The 17,478-nt window shown below is 42.8% G+C and overlaps 1 protein-coding gene across 4 annotated transcripts in view; it reads right to left on the bottom strand.

Annotated features, from left to right (window-relative positions):
- Positions 1-17,478, bottom strand: part of STOX2 (storkhead box 2) — a 410,255-nt gene that overhangs the window by 68,524 nt on the left and 324,253 nt on the right. For all 4 annotated transcript variants that reach the window (XM_069199355.1, XM_069199362.1, XM_069199370.1 and 1 more), the window contains exon 2: positions 17,104-17,256. In XM_069199355.1, the coding sequence (XP_069055456.1) occupies positions 17,104-17,256 (153 nt within the window). The remainder of the gene's footprint in view (positions 1-17,103; positions 17,257-17,478) is intronic.

The following is a 17,478-nucleotide window of genomic DNA, read 5'->3' as shown; positions in this document are numbered from 1 at the left end:
TATAGGCCCTCGGGTTAAGCGCTGCTGCTCCCCCGAGGGCCTCACCCCCCATCCAGGTCTGGAAGGGGAATCAATTCCCCTTCCACCCTGACCCCCCCAGTAACATCTGATGAAGTCAGCACGCCATTGCCATTGCTTCCAGCACGATGTGGAAGAGAAATGCTCAGCATTTCTCTTCCACTTGGTAGGAGTGGGCAGGCAGAGGCATGAAAGGAAAAACCTTTCTTTTCCTTTCATGTCTCTGCAAGCATTTCTGCTGCCCGATCGCATTTTTTTTTTTATATATGTGACAAGGGTCGCTTCCAGGAGGCAAAATTACTTTTAGGCCATTTTTGCCCCCCTTGGGACCTATTTTTATTAGGACAGAAACCACTAGGCACCAGGGATTTTTTTTTTGTTTTAATACTTATGCATAAGGGGAGCGGCCCCTTGGGCAAGGGCTGCTCCCCAGGGTGACAAAATATTTTCAGGTCTTTTCTGCCCACCGTCCTCTCTCCCTCCCCAGGGGCAGATTGGCCTATTATAATTAGGCCGATCTGCCAACATGGGAGGCAGAAACCTCTAGACACCAGGGATATATTTTTTTTTATGCACTTTATGCTTTTATCTATGGGGAGTGACCCTTTAGGCAAGGGTCATTCCCCTGAGGGGCAAATTTATTTTAGACCATTTCTGCCCTCCTTGGGGCCAGAAAGACCACCAGACACCAGGGAAGATTTTTTTATCAAATAAGAGGGTAGGAGTATGGCCATACCCCCACCCCAAATAAATGAGGACAAAGTTGTTCTGCCCACCAGTGGGCAGATGGGGCAATTACCCCCAATCCACACCCCAGGGGGGCAGAAAGTCTACTAGATGCCAGAGAATTAAACAAAACAAAAAACAGTGGGGTGGTGGCTACCAACCAGTATGGGCCTGGGTATGCCCCCACCCCAACTGAAGGGGGTAACAGTCTTTCAGTTCTCCCCCTGCACTCTAAAACATCTTATCCCATGGCAAGCAAGAAGACATTTGATTATTTTGGGTTCTGGTTTTACATTTGGGCCATGGGAGCCTGGTAACTCTCAAAATCGTCCCACTTGGAATGGTGAGGGCTGCACTTTTAGGACTATGGGACGCTTCAATGTAGAAAAATCCACAAGATCTAGACACATCTGAAAACTAAACATCTGGGTGATTCCAGGGTGGCGTGCTTTACATGCACCACGCACCATTTTCTTACCGGCAAATCTCCAACTTTGCTCGAAATCACACATTTTTGGGCTGGAACCTTCCCGAATTTGCAGGAATCCACAAAAATCCTACCACCCAGCATTGTCTCATCTATACCAATAAAAATTCTGCTGCACTTGCCAGCCTAAAAATGTTTTTTTCCAAACTGCCCTTTTGGACCCGCTTTGGTTTCCCCTCAATTTCGACATGTTTTTGGCTCTTCCCTGTCACAGGCACTTGGCCCACCTACACAATTGAAGTATCATTTTTACTAGGTGACTGAGGGGAACGTTGGGTGGTAGGAAATTTGTCCCGGTGCGGTGATCCCACACAGAAATGTGGGAAAAATGTGATTCTGTTTTAGCTAAATTTGAGGTTTGCGGAGGATTCTGGGTAAGAAAACATTGGGGCAATCCATGCAAGTTCCACCTCCCTGGACTCCCTCGAGTGTCTAGTATTCAGAAACGTCTGGGTTTGGTAGGTTACCCTAGATGGCTGCTGAGCCCAGGACCAAAACAACACAGGTGGAAACCCACCCCCCCTCCACCCTCCCCCCTCCACCCCCCCCTAGCAAAAACGGGTAGTTTTGTATTTGATAATTTTGATGTGTCCAGATAGTAGTGTTTTGGGGCATTTCCTTTTGCAGGCATTAGGCCTACCCACACAAGTGAGGTACCATTTTTATCGGAGAAGTGGGGGGGGGAACCTGGGTAGAAGGAAATTTGTGGCTCCTCTCAATTCCAGAACTTACTGTCACCGAAATGGGAGGAAAAAGTGTTTTTATGGCCAAATTTTGAGGTATGCAAAGGATTCTGGGTAACAGAACCTGGAGAGAGCCCGATAAGTCACCCCACCTTGGATTCCCCTAGGAGTCTAGTTTTCAAAAATGTGCAGTTTTGGTAGGTTTCCCTAGGTGCCGGCTAAGCTAGAGGCCAAAATGTACAGCTAGGCACTTTGCAAAAAACAGGTCTGTTTTCTTTGGGAAAATGTGATGTGTCCATGTTGCATTTCCTGTTGCGAGCATTAGGCCTACCCACGCAAGTGAGGTACCATTTTTATCGGGAGACTTGGGGGAAACACAGAATAGCAAAACAAGTGTTATTGCCCCTTGTCTTTCTCTACATTTATTCCTTCCAAATGTAAGACAGTGTGTAAAAAAGACATCTATTTGAGAAATGCCCTGTAATTCACATGCTAGTATGGGCACTCTGGAATTCAGAGATGTGCAAATAACCACTGCTTCTCAACACCTTATCTTGTATCCATTTTCGAAATACAAAGGTTTTCTTGATACCCCTTTTTCACTCTTTATATTTCAGCAAATGAATTGCTGTATACCCGTATAGAATGAAAACCCATTGCAAGGTGCAGTTAATTTATTGGCTCTGGGTACCTAGGGTTCTTGATGAACCTACAAGCCATATAAATCCCCGTAACCAGAAGAGTCCAGCAGACGTAACGGTATATTGCTTTAAAAAATCTGACATCTCAGGAAAAAGTTAGAGTAAAACGTAGAGAGAAATGGCTGATTGTTTCACCTCAATTTCAATGTTTTTTATTTCGGCTGTTATTTTCTGTAGAAAACTCTTGTAGGATCTACACAAATTACCCCTTGCTGAATTCAGAACTTTTTCTACTTTTTAGAAATGTTTAGCTTTCTGAGATCCAGCATTGGTTTCATACCCATTTCTGTCACTAACTGGAAGGAGGTTGAAAGCACAAAAAAATAGTAAAAATGGGGTATGTTCAAGTAAAATGCCAAATTTGTGTTGAAAAATTGGGTTTTCTGATTTAAGTCTGCCTGTTCCTGAAAGCTGCGAAGAGGGTGATTTTAGCACCACAAACCCTTTGTTGATGCCATTTTCAGGGGAAAAAACACAAGCCTTCTTCTGCAGCCCTTTTTATCATTTTTTTTTTAACAACATTTTCGCTGTATTATGGCAAATTTCTTGGTCTCCTTCAGGGAAAACCACAAAGTCTGGGTACATCTGGAATTCCTAGGATGTTGGGAAAAAAGGACACAAATTTGGCGTGGGTAGCTTACGTGGACAAAACATTATGAGGGCCTAAGCGCGAACTGCTCCAAACAGCCAAAAAACAGGCTTGGCACTTGAGGGGAAAAGGCCTGGCAGCTAAGGTGTTAACCTTCAATACGCAAATAATAATAATAATAATAATAATGATAAACAGAAAACTGCCCAATAGCAGACAAAGTTGAGTAGCTGCTATCTACGGAAGCCATGTGATCATACACCTGGTTCCCATTCTGAGGAGGGAGAAAGCAATAGGAAATACTTTGTATATGTATAGAAATCTCAAATGAAAATATGGAATAACACACTTGGAATAACCACAAATGACAGGCTTTTTCTAAGTTCTACAAATAAGGTTGTCAAGAAAAATGTACAGTGATATTTTACTAGAGGTGGTGTCCATGTAGGCGAACTCGGCGGGCACCTAGTACCGAGTTAAATGCATAACTTAGTTCGACAGGCCAAAATATCAAGTTAAAAAGATGATACAAAAATAAAATGAAAATATATTTGGCGGGGTCAACTACATGGTTCACCTAAGGGCACCACCTTCTGGCAGGTAGTCAAAGGGTGCCTCTGTACACCTGCATGTCATTATAGGAGCATCTAATGCCCTGCAGAACAAAACAAAAAAACAATTAGAACTGCAGGTATATGTTTTTAATGAACGGTCAGATTAAAAGTCTTAAAAGTGGGGGAGCTGTAGTTTTGCAGACCAGAATGTGGTGATCAGGCAGTTATCCTTTTTATTTGTTTTTCCTGCACACCACATAAATGTTTCGAGGCAGCACTCTCATTGGCTTATGTAACAATATGACACGTTTAAGAGTTGTTATGTGAAGTTATTAATAATTTGCATCCCCTTACTTGACGAAAAATAGCTAGGTTCCATATGTAAGCATCAGACTGCCAATGAAGAATAAGAGGCTGCCATACTAGTAAGAGGAACTCAGTATGGTTCAGCTGGATGGCAGTGGGTGGCTAAAAGACACACAGCTTTAAAACGTGGGCCGCAGGAGACTTACTCAAGACGCACTAAATCTTTCAATCTCCTCCTCTTTTCTCAGTGATGATTTACTCTCTTTTGGGTGAGGCCTAGGAGCACTTAGACAATGATGTACTGCAGCAACTTTCATTTGGACAAGATGTCAAATTCCTCCATTAGCATAATACATCCATCTACACAAAAACGGAATAACAAAAATGTTGGTATTCACAGGTCACAGGTGAGGGTAACATGCTAGCACTACTTTCATATCAAGTAGCAGTGGATAAGAAGATGTCTAAAGTTCTCCTGCCTAACATTCCTATAGCGTCGCGTGCATTTGTTGCTAAAGTTTCTTCCACCGAGGAGTCGTGCGTACTGCAGGAAGCTCTAGAATATGTCGACACCTGAAATCAATTGACCTCTAGTGACAAGCCCATCTCAGTGAAGATGTACATAAGTCTCGGGGCAGCTTTTGATTTACAGTGACATGTCTGCAGTTTCAAGGCTGAAAAGTTAGTATCCTGGGAATTCTTTGGGCGGCTCCTACCCTTATCCCATTGGGTTTTTGCTACACACTATTCTCCACGACAAGCAATATTTTGCTTAGGAGCACATTTTCTTCATGAAAACCAGAATTTTGGAACCCTACTGGCTTTTTGTTAAGGCGAACAAAACAATGTCTTGCAGATTCTGACTACAGAGGTAATGGATTTTTAAGCTTCAATAATGCAGAAGAAAGAGAAATAAATATTCATAATTACAACTAAACACATACTCAAATTAATTGCAAAACTGCATTTTATATTTAGTGACAGCTTTTATGTGAACTATTAGAAGCGTAAAAAATAGTATGGCTCTTTAATTTTTGCGACATTTGTCCAGGGCTTATGGCAGGAGGCAATTGTAAGTAAAATCAACAATACATTATGAGACCAGAAGAATGTTAATGCTTTTTAAAAGCTCTGATGTGGGTAGAGCCACTCACCAGCAACAGAAACACCGCACGGATTACACAACCCTCCTACACGCTTCACACTGCACTCGATGTAACTAAACTAAAGTATACGCTGTTGGCAATCCAGACCAGACAAAGGAACTCGCATAACTTCAACCACCCTTAACCATGAAGCAGTTTTTAAACAAGACGTGCAACATGGAAACTGTGAAAGACAAACCTTGCAGAGCACGCAAAACGCACTGCGATAAGGGAACGTGGCGACTGCCAGCGTTCATAAGGGCCTATGTGTAAAAAACACATAAATAGAAACGCGCAATGAGTTGGAGTTGCTTGCACGGGCTACATATAATTAAAGAAAGTAATAAATTACACAGAAACCATAATCCAAGTCCACAGAAGGTTTAGATCTTAAAAAAAAAAAAAACACAGTAGATGTATTACTTAAAGTTTGTGAGCAAGTTTACAATTGTGGGCCTAGAATAAGTCTTCTCTTCAGAAAAGAAAGAACCAGCTTTAAAGATAATGTTTTGGAAATAGTTTTGAAAATAAAATGGTAGAAAACTGAACAAGATACATTCTAAAACAAGGCAGGTTTTCAACTGTGCAGCTCAAAAAATTAAATAACTAAGAATAAAAAAAAAAAATACAGATGACTGACGTCAATGTTGAAAATTATATAAAAGTGACCCGATAAACCTTTTGAAAAAGGAAATTTGAAGTGCATAAATTTGATATTAAACAAAATCTGAAGAGGAAAAATGATCTATTTTAATTTGTTTGTTTAGATACTCTTGTTATGTCTGTGTTTATACAACTAAAAACGGGCTTTGTGTGTATTGCTTTCAACCACTGGCCTCTTTGAGCCACTGGCATGGAGCTTTGTCAATAACAACACAAAAGAATGATGGACGGAGTGCTGACAATGCAAACACTCTCCCCCAGTCACAGATCTGGGGTTAATCCATCGTTTTTTTGCTGCCCATGCCATTCCAGTTTGGACCCAGCCATATGCAAATCAGTCTTGACCCTGTTCCCCATGGGAACAGTCCAGCCCGAACTGCCAGGCCAGGTCTTCCCTGGACTGGAAACAAGCATCCTGGGACCGGTTTCGGGGTTTCACCCCTCATCAGCCAGGCTAACTTGAATCCAGTGGCATGGGAAGCATGGGACCCACGTCTGGGCATACCCTTCCCACTTAGGGCGACATTAACAACACAAAAGAATGATGGACGGAGTACTGACAATGCAAACACTCTCCCCCAGTCACAGATCTGGGTTTAATCCATCGTTTTTTTGCTGCCCATGCCATTCCAGTTTGGACCCAGCCATATGCAAATCAGTCTTGACCCTGTTCCCCATGGGAACAGTCTAGCCCGAACTGCCAGGCCAGGTCTTCCCTGGACTGGAAACAAGCATCCTGGGACCGGTTTTGGGGTTTCACCCCTCATCAGCCAGGCTAGCTTGAATCCAGTGGCATGGGAAGCACGGGACCCACGTCTGGGCATACCCTTCCCACTTAGGGCGACATTAACAACACAAAAGAATGATGGACGGAGTGCTGACAATGCAAACACTCTCCCCCAGTCACAGATCTGGGTTTAATCCATCGTTTTTTTTCTGCCCATACCATTCCAGCTTGGACCCAGCCATATGCAAATCAGTATTGACCCTGTTCCCCATGGGAACAGTCCAGCCTGAACTGCCAGGCCAGGTCTTCCCTGGACTGGAAACAAGCATCCTGGGACCGGTTTTGGGGTTTCACCCCTCATCAGCCAGGCTAGCTTGAATCCAGTGGCATGGGAAGCACGGGACCCACGTCTGGGCATACCCTTCCCACTTAGGGCGACATTAACAACACAAAAGAATGATGGACGGAGTGCTGACAATGCAAACACTCTCCCCCAGTCACAGATCTGGGTTTAATCCATCGTTTTTTTGCTGCCCATGCCATTCCAGTTTGGACCCAGCCATATGCAAATCAGTCTTGACCCTGTTCCCCATGGGAACAGTCCAGCCCGAACTGCCAGGCCAGGTCTTCCCTGGACTGGAAACAAGCATCCTGGGACCGGTTTTGGGGTTTCACCCCTCATCAGCCAGGCTAGATTGAATCCAGTGGCATGGGAAGCACGGGACCCACGTCCCATGAGGAACAGGGTCAAGACTGATTTGCATATGGCTGGGTCCAAACTGGGGTGGCATGGTGAGCAAAAGAACGCTGGATTAAACCCAGATCTATGACTGGGGGTGAGTGTTTGACAATGTTCAGCATTCCGTCCATCACTTGTTGTTTTTGGTTTGTCACCCTATGTGGGAAGGGTATGCCCAGACGTGGGTCCCGTGCTTCCCATGTCACTGGATTCAAGCTAGCCTGGCTGATGAGGGGTGAAACCCCGAAACCGGTCCCAGGATGCTTGTTTCCAGTCCAGTGAGGACCTGGCTTGGCAGTTCGGTCTGGACTGTTCCCATGAGGAACAGGGTCAAGACTGATTTGCATATGGCTGGGTCCAAACTGGGGTGGCATGGTGAGCAAAAGAACGATGGATTAAACCCAGATCTATGACTGGGGGTGAGTGTTTGACAATGTTCAGCATTCCGTCCATCACTTGCTGTTTTTGCTTTGTCAATCACAACTTGCCTCACCCCCAAAAAGTATCTCTCTCGTACCTGGATGTTAGGGTGAATCTTTCCTCCTCCAATGAACTGCTTCCATTGAAGGGCATGAGAGACAATGTTCACATCTTAAGCACCCTGTCCTCTCCTGGTAGCTCATTCCAACCCCTTCCACTTTGCTCTCGGGTCCACTCATGGTTGTTCCCCCCCTTTCACGTGTCGCTTTTTGTTCGACCCACACTTTTTTCCCTTCAGTCTCCTATTTATCCCCCCCGCCCCCATATGTGGCGGTTCTTGTTCCTCTCACCTGCTCACCCTTTCTCATTTGTGCTGTCAGAATGAAAGCTGACCTGTAATGGAGGCTTCCTTGACATCACTACAGTCGTTTTTCTTTCTACATAAAATGTAGGACGTGTGGCAAAGAAACATTAATTATACTAATTCTTTCATTTCAAAGATATAGAAAGAAATCAAGGACTATAACGAAAGCTCCCTTACCCTGTGACGGTTATTTCTCATAGAAATAAAAAGAGGACTGTGATAAAAGCAAAAGGAGACGTCAATATAGTTCTTTATCATTCCTTCCATTTGAATGACTTTAATGCACGAACGCTGTGTTTCAACTGATTAGCACACTACAGCCAGACTAGCCTGACTGGCTTCATCAGTGCTTGTCTTTAATTATAAAATTTGCTTTACATTGTTATTTTTTAACTTGAGAATCGTTTTATGCGATTATTGGATGTGGGTAGTGTACTGTTTAAAAACGCTTGGTATCTGGTAAACAAGCCTAACAACTGAATGTTAAAAATATAAGCCCATCATAAGTGATGCTACAAAGTATTTTGATGAACTTGGTATAATGCCTTTATATCGCTGTTTGGCTCAAGTGGGATTTGGTACCAGGCCTAATCTGTTACCAACAACAGAGCTGTTAAAACGTAGAAAGGTGTCCGGCTCTCCAATAGCCATTGTTTTACAGGTTTTTGGATTTTATATTTGGCATGAATTTGATGGTGGATTCAATTCAAAATAACTTCATTCGGCAAAGAGGGCATAAAAGTGTGTACATATGACAAATGTCTATTTGCATATAAGAAAACCACCAAAACACAAGAAATTAGAACAATATGGATGGGGGATGCAGTGTAGTTGAGTTTTCAGTTAATTTATTTTGGAGATCTCTGCTAGCTACTGATAACATTTGTTGTGGTCAATTTCTCCACAGACAAGAGAAGCTGGAGCAGTTGAGAACAAGCATGGACTCACTACAGTGAGTTCCTTGAGATTTAAATATTTTTGGTTTCTAATACCCACCCTGTGTATTACACATCCCTTTCCAGTAATTCGTATCAATCACAGACAAAATCCCTACACTGACACCTCAACTCTGCACCATAGGCACTACAAGCCAAGTTCAAAATAGCCATCACAACAAAGGATATAAACAGAGACAGGTGACATGGCTATCTGAGGACAACAAAATACATACACACGTTACTCAGCGGGTTGTTGTAGGATCACTTAGGACTACAGGGATATTCATTAGATCAAAAGATGAGGGGTTCCTATCTCTCTTTCTAGAGGAATATATGCCTATACAGAATTCTTACCTAAGTACTGCAGCATACGGATCTTTTACCACCATGTATAGGCTTTCAGATTCAAACAAATAAAATACTTATTGTGCAGATTCTAACTCAGTGAGGTAAAATATTTCTTGTGCAGATTCTAACTCGGTGAGATACGCTGTAGAGCAAAGCAAAAGTAATCTAGCAAATACATCACTCGTTCTATCACACTAATATCCTGATCCAAGAGATTCAAATGGCAAAATTACACCTGGTCATTCAGTTCTGTGTTTCAGACTAGAGAAAATGAGCATTACTCCAAACACCAACTATCGGGGTTCCCACCAACCTGATAGGTGTGAGATGATAATATGCCATCATTCACAGTTGTGACATAGTTCTGTACAAAAGAAGGTGGAAATAGTCACCAGTAGCACTAAAGAGATTCAGAAACAGAGTTAAGAATATATTTCTGTGCAACTGATAGTCTTTCGTCTAAGCACATTTAAAAATGGGATCCCCTTTAACCAGATAATCATCTATATACAGGAAGACAAGAATTTTGGATGATATAATCTAGGGTGATGATTTTGAAATGCTCTTAGCTTATGTGGTAGTTGAATGCTCGAGTCCAAGATTGCTTCCAGTGCCTTGCCCTTCTCTGGGTATTTAGAAATATAGGGAGTACAGCCCTCGACACAACTGAGGACATGCCCCTATTTCAAAACCCCCTTTCTGGAGAAATGACCATCTCCTCTAATAGTGGTTTGAGGTGATTGGTGTAATTTTGTAGTATGAGGTGGCAAATTTGGAGGGATGGTTTGAAACCTCAAGCTGTAACCATGAGCCATGGTGGATACAACAAACTGATTAAAACTTATGTCCACTCAGGCTGCAAGGTCTAACACTAATCTCGCCCCAGACAGGTGCTAAATGACTGGGGGGAATGCTGAGACGGTCACTTTGCGGCAGAGTTGCCACTACCCAGTACACTTTGTGTCCTTTCTCCACCATTGCCTCAAAATGTTCCCCTAGCATACTGTCCTTTCCTAATTTGTTGCTGAGTTTCCAGAAAGGGCTACTGCAGCTAGTCTTATTAGTCAACTTCTGGACCCTTCTGCCTTTGCCGCAGGACAAGTCCGCAGTTTTTAGAAAGCTCCCCTTTGTCGATTGTGTCCGAGAGCATCTATTGCTGTGGCCATTTTAGTAAATTTAAAAAAAAAAAAAGTCTATCATTTCATAACATTGAAGCCCCGAAGAAATGCTATGCATCAAATGGTTATAATGAACCTCTGGGCAGAATCCTGATAGTCTTAGCCAGGCATGTCTATGTAGAAGAATGCTGTCGTTGACTTACGGCTGTATCCACTAAATTTAAGGCACAGCTTATGCTTGCATCAGGTATACATTTTCTTTCCAATGACCTCTATAGTTCACTTTTTGTAAGCTTCAAGATAATGCTGCATTAGGTCTTATTTCCTCCTACTGGCTCCCATCATACTTAGGTATGCACAACTGTGTAGTAGCCCCCACGGCTTATTATTTTACAGCCATGTCTATCATTTTGTTCTTATTTGGGGTGGTGTAAGCAAGTCGGGGGACATGTCTACGGAATTACAGCCGCCTAGGAGCTCGGACTTAAATTTCTTTTCGATTCCTTGAGTCAGAGCTCGAGCCTTGTCAGCACTTTTCAAACTATCCATGAAACACTTCAACAAGTTTTTTTTTTAGCATGGGTAAAAACTCTGTAGTTTTTTTACACTCAGTTTTAATGAGGACACCATCCTTTTCCTCCTCTATGTGCTGCTGCCCTCGAATAACTGCATGATATGTGATAGTGTCATCTGGTGGAGATTCCCTAAATGAGCAGAGCTCTAAGATGAAGTTATCTTCAGTCTAATCTTTAGTCCTTCCAGCCAAAGGGTGGCTGATTAGCTGACCCTGGTTCTAAGTATGTTGTTAATGTTGGTAAGAGGTGTCCTCCTCTGAACGAGTGTGCGGGCTGTGAGACATTGGTGGTATTAAAGTATTTGCAGCATTTGCCTTCCTGTTCTCAGGTATTGGAACATTTCTAATAGCTTCTGAAAAGGCCTCTCCAAAAATGAATTACATTTTTTGGAAGGGTTGGCGTTTCCCATGGTGGTCTTGCAACATTATGGCCTTATTTGGATCATTGTATGTGCTAATTGTCTGTTTTCTGCCATTTTGGAACCTTCTTCTGTCTCTGAGGGCTCATTCCTAAAGCATTGTTGGGCTCTGAAATCAATTTTAGCCCTAAGTAGCTATTGGTGTCATCTCAGGAGTTCTTCCCAGCCTTGAGAACCTTGCTTCGAGCATGGACTTCCTGTGCATTGAGTCTGTCTTTTGGTGCCAAGCAGTATTCAATCCAGTGGCAGCGCTGTCGAGCCTCATTTGGTGCCAGTTCTTCAGGGAAGGCACAGCGCTCTCACAGTTGTTCTCTTTGGTGGAGTATTTGAGACTGGACCCTGGAAGGAAGCTTCTTTTTATATGGTTAGTTATATTTTCTATGTGGGAGGTGTTGGCCTAGCCATCTGTCTCCACACCAGAGATGCGGTGTGTAGTCATTTTCCCCGGTGTGCAGGGGCCTGGAGCCCAAGCTTCTCTGGAGTCAGGGGACATTTAGATAGGACTCCTCTCCATTTGTTCCTTCAGCGCACCTAATGCTTCTCCCCATCTTTGTTGGATTCAAAACCCTCAGCGTCCTTGGCTACCAGTACAGACTGGCAATCTGTAGAGTCCCGGCACTGCATTTCTGCACAGTGTACTTACCTTCTGTCCAGTCCGTACTAATTTGTCATTTTTGACACAGCAGGAAGTTTGGCTGTGGTCATTCGTTAAGCAGAAGTTACACTTCTCTACACAATTATGGTGGCCACCTCCTTCCAGGTCATTACAGACATGATTTCCAGTCCGGAAATTTCATGTGATCATCCATAATTTATGGCATTGTAGTCCGTGCTTTGCTTCCATTAAACACATTAGACTAACACACCTGAAAACAATCATCTGCAGGTGAAAACTTTAGAACCAGAAAGTGTCCCTCATGAACTGACGCAAGTTGGTCACCATACACGCAATGCAAACGTGCTTGTCTTCTTGTACTCCCTCTACACCATTCCCACTACACTCCATGGCAGTCCTCCGCACACCACGGTCTTTCCTTTCCAAGTACTGGGCGCTCAGTGAGCCCCCTCTTGCAGTGATCTGCAGAGGGCGGAAATCTGAACACACCACACATTCCTCAGAGGAGCGGAAAACCCCAAGACAGAAGAAACAGTCTGGGGCAGATGTGCAGTAAGGTCACAAAGAAAAAAAAGTGTACCATCTACTCTACTGCTCCTGTCTGGTGATTGTGGGCAGATGGGCCATACAGGTGCTTGGCATTTGTTAATCTCCCTGCACACAAAAATTAAGGGAGCTTAACAAGGTCTGGTGAGCAGTACAAAGGCACAGACGTTATGACTAATGTCAGTAAATAAATAAAAAATGCATTCAGCCACATGGGCTCTCTGCAGAACTAGAGCAGAAAAACTGAACTGCCATGCCAGATGGAACACTGCAGCTGCCTGTGCCTCCAGAAATGTTTAGCTAGGGCATAAGTAGGCAAAGATGGTAAATGCTAGTTGCTCTAGAGTTTGGTTTATTTGCATTTATAGACTGCTGACAGTTGTGATCCATCATGGCACACGTTACAAACATTGTGGCTGTAGTCAGATAAAAACGCAACATTTTGCAAGAGTCTGGGTATTTAGTTCAGTGACATGGTGTTGGCAAATGTCTTTATGATGTCACCCCTCCAGTGTTTGCACATTTAAGGGGATGAGTTCTCCCCAATACATCATCTACATACTGTAGTGTATTTTAAAACTGGGACACCAATATAAATAAGCCTTTGACCCAAACTCGACAGGTTTTACATTTGCTGCATTAATACAATTTTGTTTTGTGTGCTGTATACGAGGCTGCATATGTGCTGCATATGTGCTGCATGCATTTGTTCTTCATTTATTCTGCAAGAAGGGCCATTCAGAAAATTGGTTTCACTACGAAGGATATGAAAAGAAAACTATTGCTTGGTAAACGTGTGAACGGCAGTGTATCTGCATCATCAGCTCACCCCTGTCTCAGAACGGCCCATGAATGAAACCGCAATGCCAAAACCTCAGTGTGACTTACGTGCCTCATGTCTGCACAAACAGAATTGCTCTTCTACCTTCATTGCTATTTTCCGATTTAGTCGATGAACACCTACAGGGCCACCTCACGCGCAGTGTTACCGTTTACTGTGGATGCAGCGACCGCTGAATCAAAGAGGCCATGTGAGGTCAAAAGGTTTTCCGGACAAGTACTTTGCTCATTAAAAACAGTTTGACAAGTACACCCCAAGTAAACTAGGAAACAATCTGCAAGTAAAAAGAGTGTGGTTTTAACTGCTGAATGTCGTTTTATTTTGCAATTGCATTGTGCTGTCCTAGTTGCTGTAGTGGATTAATTTACCTAAAAGCAATAAATATTTTAATTTAATTTAGACAGCAAGTAACGGCTTGTCTTGAATACAGAAGGGCATGCAATGTTTATTTATACTGCGCGTCATACTGGAAAATATCCTGTTTCTGACCAGTCTCAATTTTCATAGTGAATTCGGGGCCTACGAGTAGACAGTGTTGCACAGAATTACACAATTTTCTCAAGTGTAGGAAACTGGCATTGCACCGGGGCAGATTGGTCTCAAATTAGGCGAAGACCCAACTATGTTTTTTAGTGGCTCAAAATTCACAGGGGACCCACAAGAACAGATCACTCTCAGCTTTCGGTGTCATATTATCTCAAACAATACGCAATGGCACTATGGCCAGCTGGCTTGTGGTGGTGCGGTGGAGCATGCCTGGAGACAGCGGGCGTTGATGGACACAGAATACACCGTAGATATCCTCATCTCGACAGGTGCCAAGGCAGCCAGTGAGCTTCAGAGAGTAACCCATTACAGCTGTAAAATGATTTTGCTTTTACTACAAAAAATGAAAAGCTATATATCTTTAAAAAGGACTAAAAGAAGTCGAACTAAATAATAACAAAAAAACAGAGTATGAGCGTCAATTGCTACTTCTTCTGGCTCAAGCTACAGCCTTCATAAATGCAAATGAATAGTTACATACAATAATCACTGTATTTTCCAAAGGAGTAGTTACCAAACTTTTTTGAGAAATGAAATCGGTTTCCGGGACTGGACCATACAGGCATAGAAATATAGTTACCTTGGGTTTATACTTTAATTGTGTGTTCTGGAGTGAATAATGCATTTTATAAATAGGAGGTCAGGTGTGGTGACCTAATGGCATATATGTAGCCAAAGGACATTGGATTGTAAGATTTTTCAAATTCAACCTTGTTCAATACTGAAGACTTTATAGGTCTAGACCTATTACTAACATTTGAAATATACAGAAAGTGAGTTTTGGCTTCATCCAGACGAGTATTTCAATCACGTGTCATGCTATTAGCTGTTTAATGGACCATGAAGTCCTTGAATAGCAATGCACGACAGACTACTTTATATGTCACTGAATCACCACACCTTAAGCCTTATCTCATACATGCACTCTACATAAAACAATAATTCGGGTTTTATTTTTTCACTGCAGCATTTCAGTCAGGAAGCATGTGCGAGTTACACATACATGTAGATATATGTTTAGGCACACTCTCAAACAACACACATAAGTAAGCATAATACAGCAGGCTAAAACAAAACAAGCATTTGTAAAGCAAAAAGGTCGGTCTTTAATGTGATAACGACCAGACCTACATAGATGTCTGCACAATAAAGCCAGATCTATTGGTTTTGAAAATATTTGGTTACTAACACAATCTATTTCATACATTTTGCAACTTACAAAAAAAGTTGGGCTCTAGTATGTACTAATTGTGCTTCAAAATAAATAGGGCATTGAGCAACCATAGTATGCTTCTACTTTAACATGGGAGATGGTGGATATCCTCAGGTAGCTCTAAAACTGCAACTGGCGTGCAAAGGTGATTCAAAACACTGAAAAACACAAAGTCAAAATGCCCACCAGCAGACTAAACTGCATGCGAGTACATGCGTTGTGACTTAGTTGCACAACATGGACATTTTAATATTTCAAGTAGCTGCAACATCTACATGTGTGAGCACTCATACACACACACACACACACGTAGCAACACTGCAAAGCATGCTTTGGTGGACATTTGGCTTTTTAGGTCTCCAGGTTTTCCAGGTGTATTCATAGCGTCTTTCGCTTTCCCTCTCCGTGCTGCTCTCTCACCCATGTGCTTCTCCCCACCCCACTTCGTGATACACTCGCCCTTTGATTTGTGTTCTCCCCCACAAGCATTGCTTTAGTGTCTAGGTACTACTGTTCCCTTCCAGTTCCACATGCACTCACACCTATCTGTTTTTTCCCCTGCTCTCTGTGCTTCATGTTCCTTTTGACTCTTTGCTTCCTCCATCAACTTCCACTCAAATGCTGCACCTCCAACCCCGACCTCGGTGATGTCCCCCCATGCACCAAAAGAAGAAGAAGAAGAAAAAAAAAAAAAAGCATTCACATTTTTGTTTTCATTTACATTTGATGATCCGAGTGGGAGGCAGAGGCAAATATATAGCTCAATGGAGAAATCACTGGTACTTCACCAGTACATAAAGTTAAACTCTGAATTTCTGGCCTTTATCCACATATAGATCCCACCAGGTTTGACCTGATGAAATTCATTCCTGGAAAACTGGTGAGGGACAAAAAACAGCAGTTAATTTGTGCTGGTGAGCACCACCAGCACTTATTTCATGGGACCAGGACTTGGCCAACCTCCCTTACTATCTTGTCAGGCCAACAGCTGCCTTAATTTACAGAGCACTCGGAGGATTCAGTCCTTCCTTTATTTCCACGTAGATGAATTAGGAGGGGGCCCAATGTTTCATTCTTTCACCATTCAACATGATTAGGAACCCTTCTTCTATTTTCACAAATCACAATAGAAATAAAAAAAATAACTGTTGTTCTCCCTCCCTAAAGATGTTCATTCTGCATGGCAAGATCTGGCAGCACAATCAAAGGACGGTTAGCTGCGAGGCAGTCGAGGGTTCCAGGCCTGCAATGGCATTGCAGCTCCTGTCAGGACCTGACCTGTCCAAATCTAAAAAAGATTAAAGCCTGCCTGCCTAACCCACACATCTCTGACGTAGCAATAGACTCCTCGGCCTGGAGCTTTGAGGTAGGTTTCAAGGAAAAGCAAATCGCAAACCAGCACTTTTTCTTTAACACAATTTAACCACTGCCTAAATGAGTTTAAAAAGTTTTCTCCACTTTCAACTGCACACATGTGCACAAAAAGTATGCACTCTTAAAGTCAGGCTTACAAATAATTATTTCATTGCTACACGGTACTCCACACTCTTTTTTTAGTCTATACCCTTTATACCTCAATGATGTGGATGCACACGCCTCCCAATAATTGGATGTTCTGCTGAGTGGGTGCTTCATCAGACATCACCACTATAAAACCTGCATGAAAATACAGGCACAGATCCACTCTATAAACAAGTGACACGATGGTGAAATATAGATTTCTATGCATCGTTTAGAACTGTCCCTTCAAAGTGCGTACATTATCTTTTGAAAACTCTCCACGTTACCCTCAACACACAGTAACCTAGTTTGGTGCAGTTACCTGGAAAGCAGGTGGTGAGATGCTCCATTAGTGCTTCTTGGGTGACTGGCTTCCGTGAAGAGTTCATAGCCGAGATGGCCAAACATAGGATTTCCCCGAGTGGAATGAACTGGGATTGGCTGATGGGAGACATGCTGATTGGCGATACATCACCTGCACACAAAAAAAGAAAAACAGGCACATTAATATAGAAGATTCACCTCCCACCTACTGCACTTTCCTCCCCCTGCAATGTCTTCTGCAGAGTCCTACACCAGAACCGCAGTAATAAACGTTTTTGCCAAATACAGCGAGTTAAGTCAAATGGTGAGCACAAGAGATCACTCACTGTAACCCTCCACATCACCGGTTTTTACAATAATGAGCTGCCTTCTA

The sequence above is a fragment of the Pleurodeles waltl genome, chromosome 1_2 (genome assembly GCF_031143425.1).
Source record: "Pleurodeles waltl isolate 20211129_DDA chromosome 1_2, aPleWal1.hap1.20221129, whole genome shotgun sequence".
NCBI lineage: Eukaryota > Metazoa > Chordata > Amphibia > Caudata > Salamandridae > Pleurodeles > Pleurodeles waltl.
The sequence above is the reverse complement of the archived record's forward strand: the minus strand, read 5'-3'. Positions and strand labels throughout refer to the sequence as shown.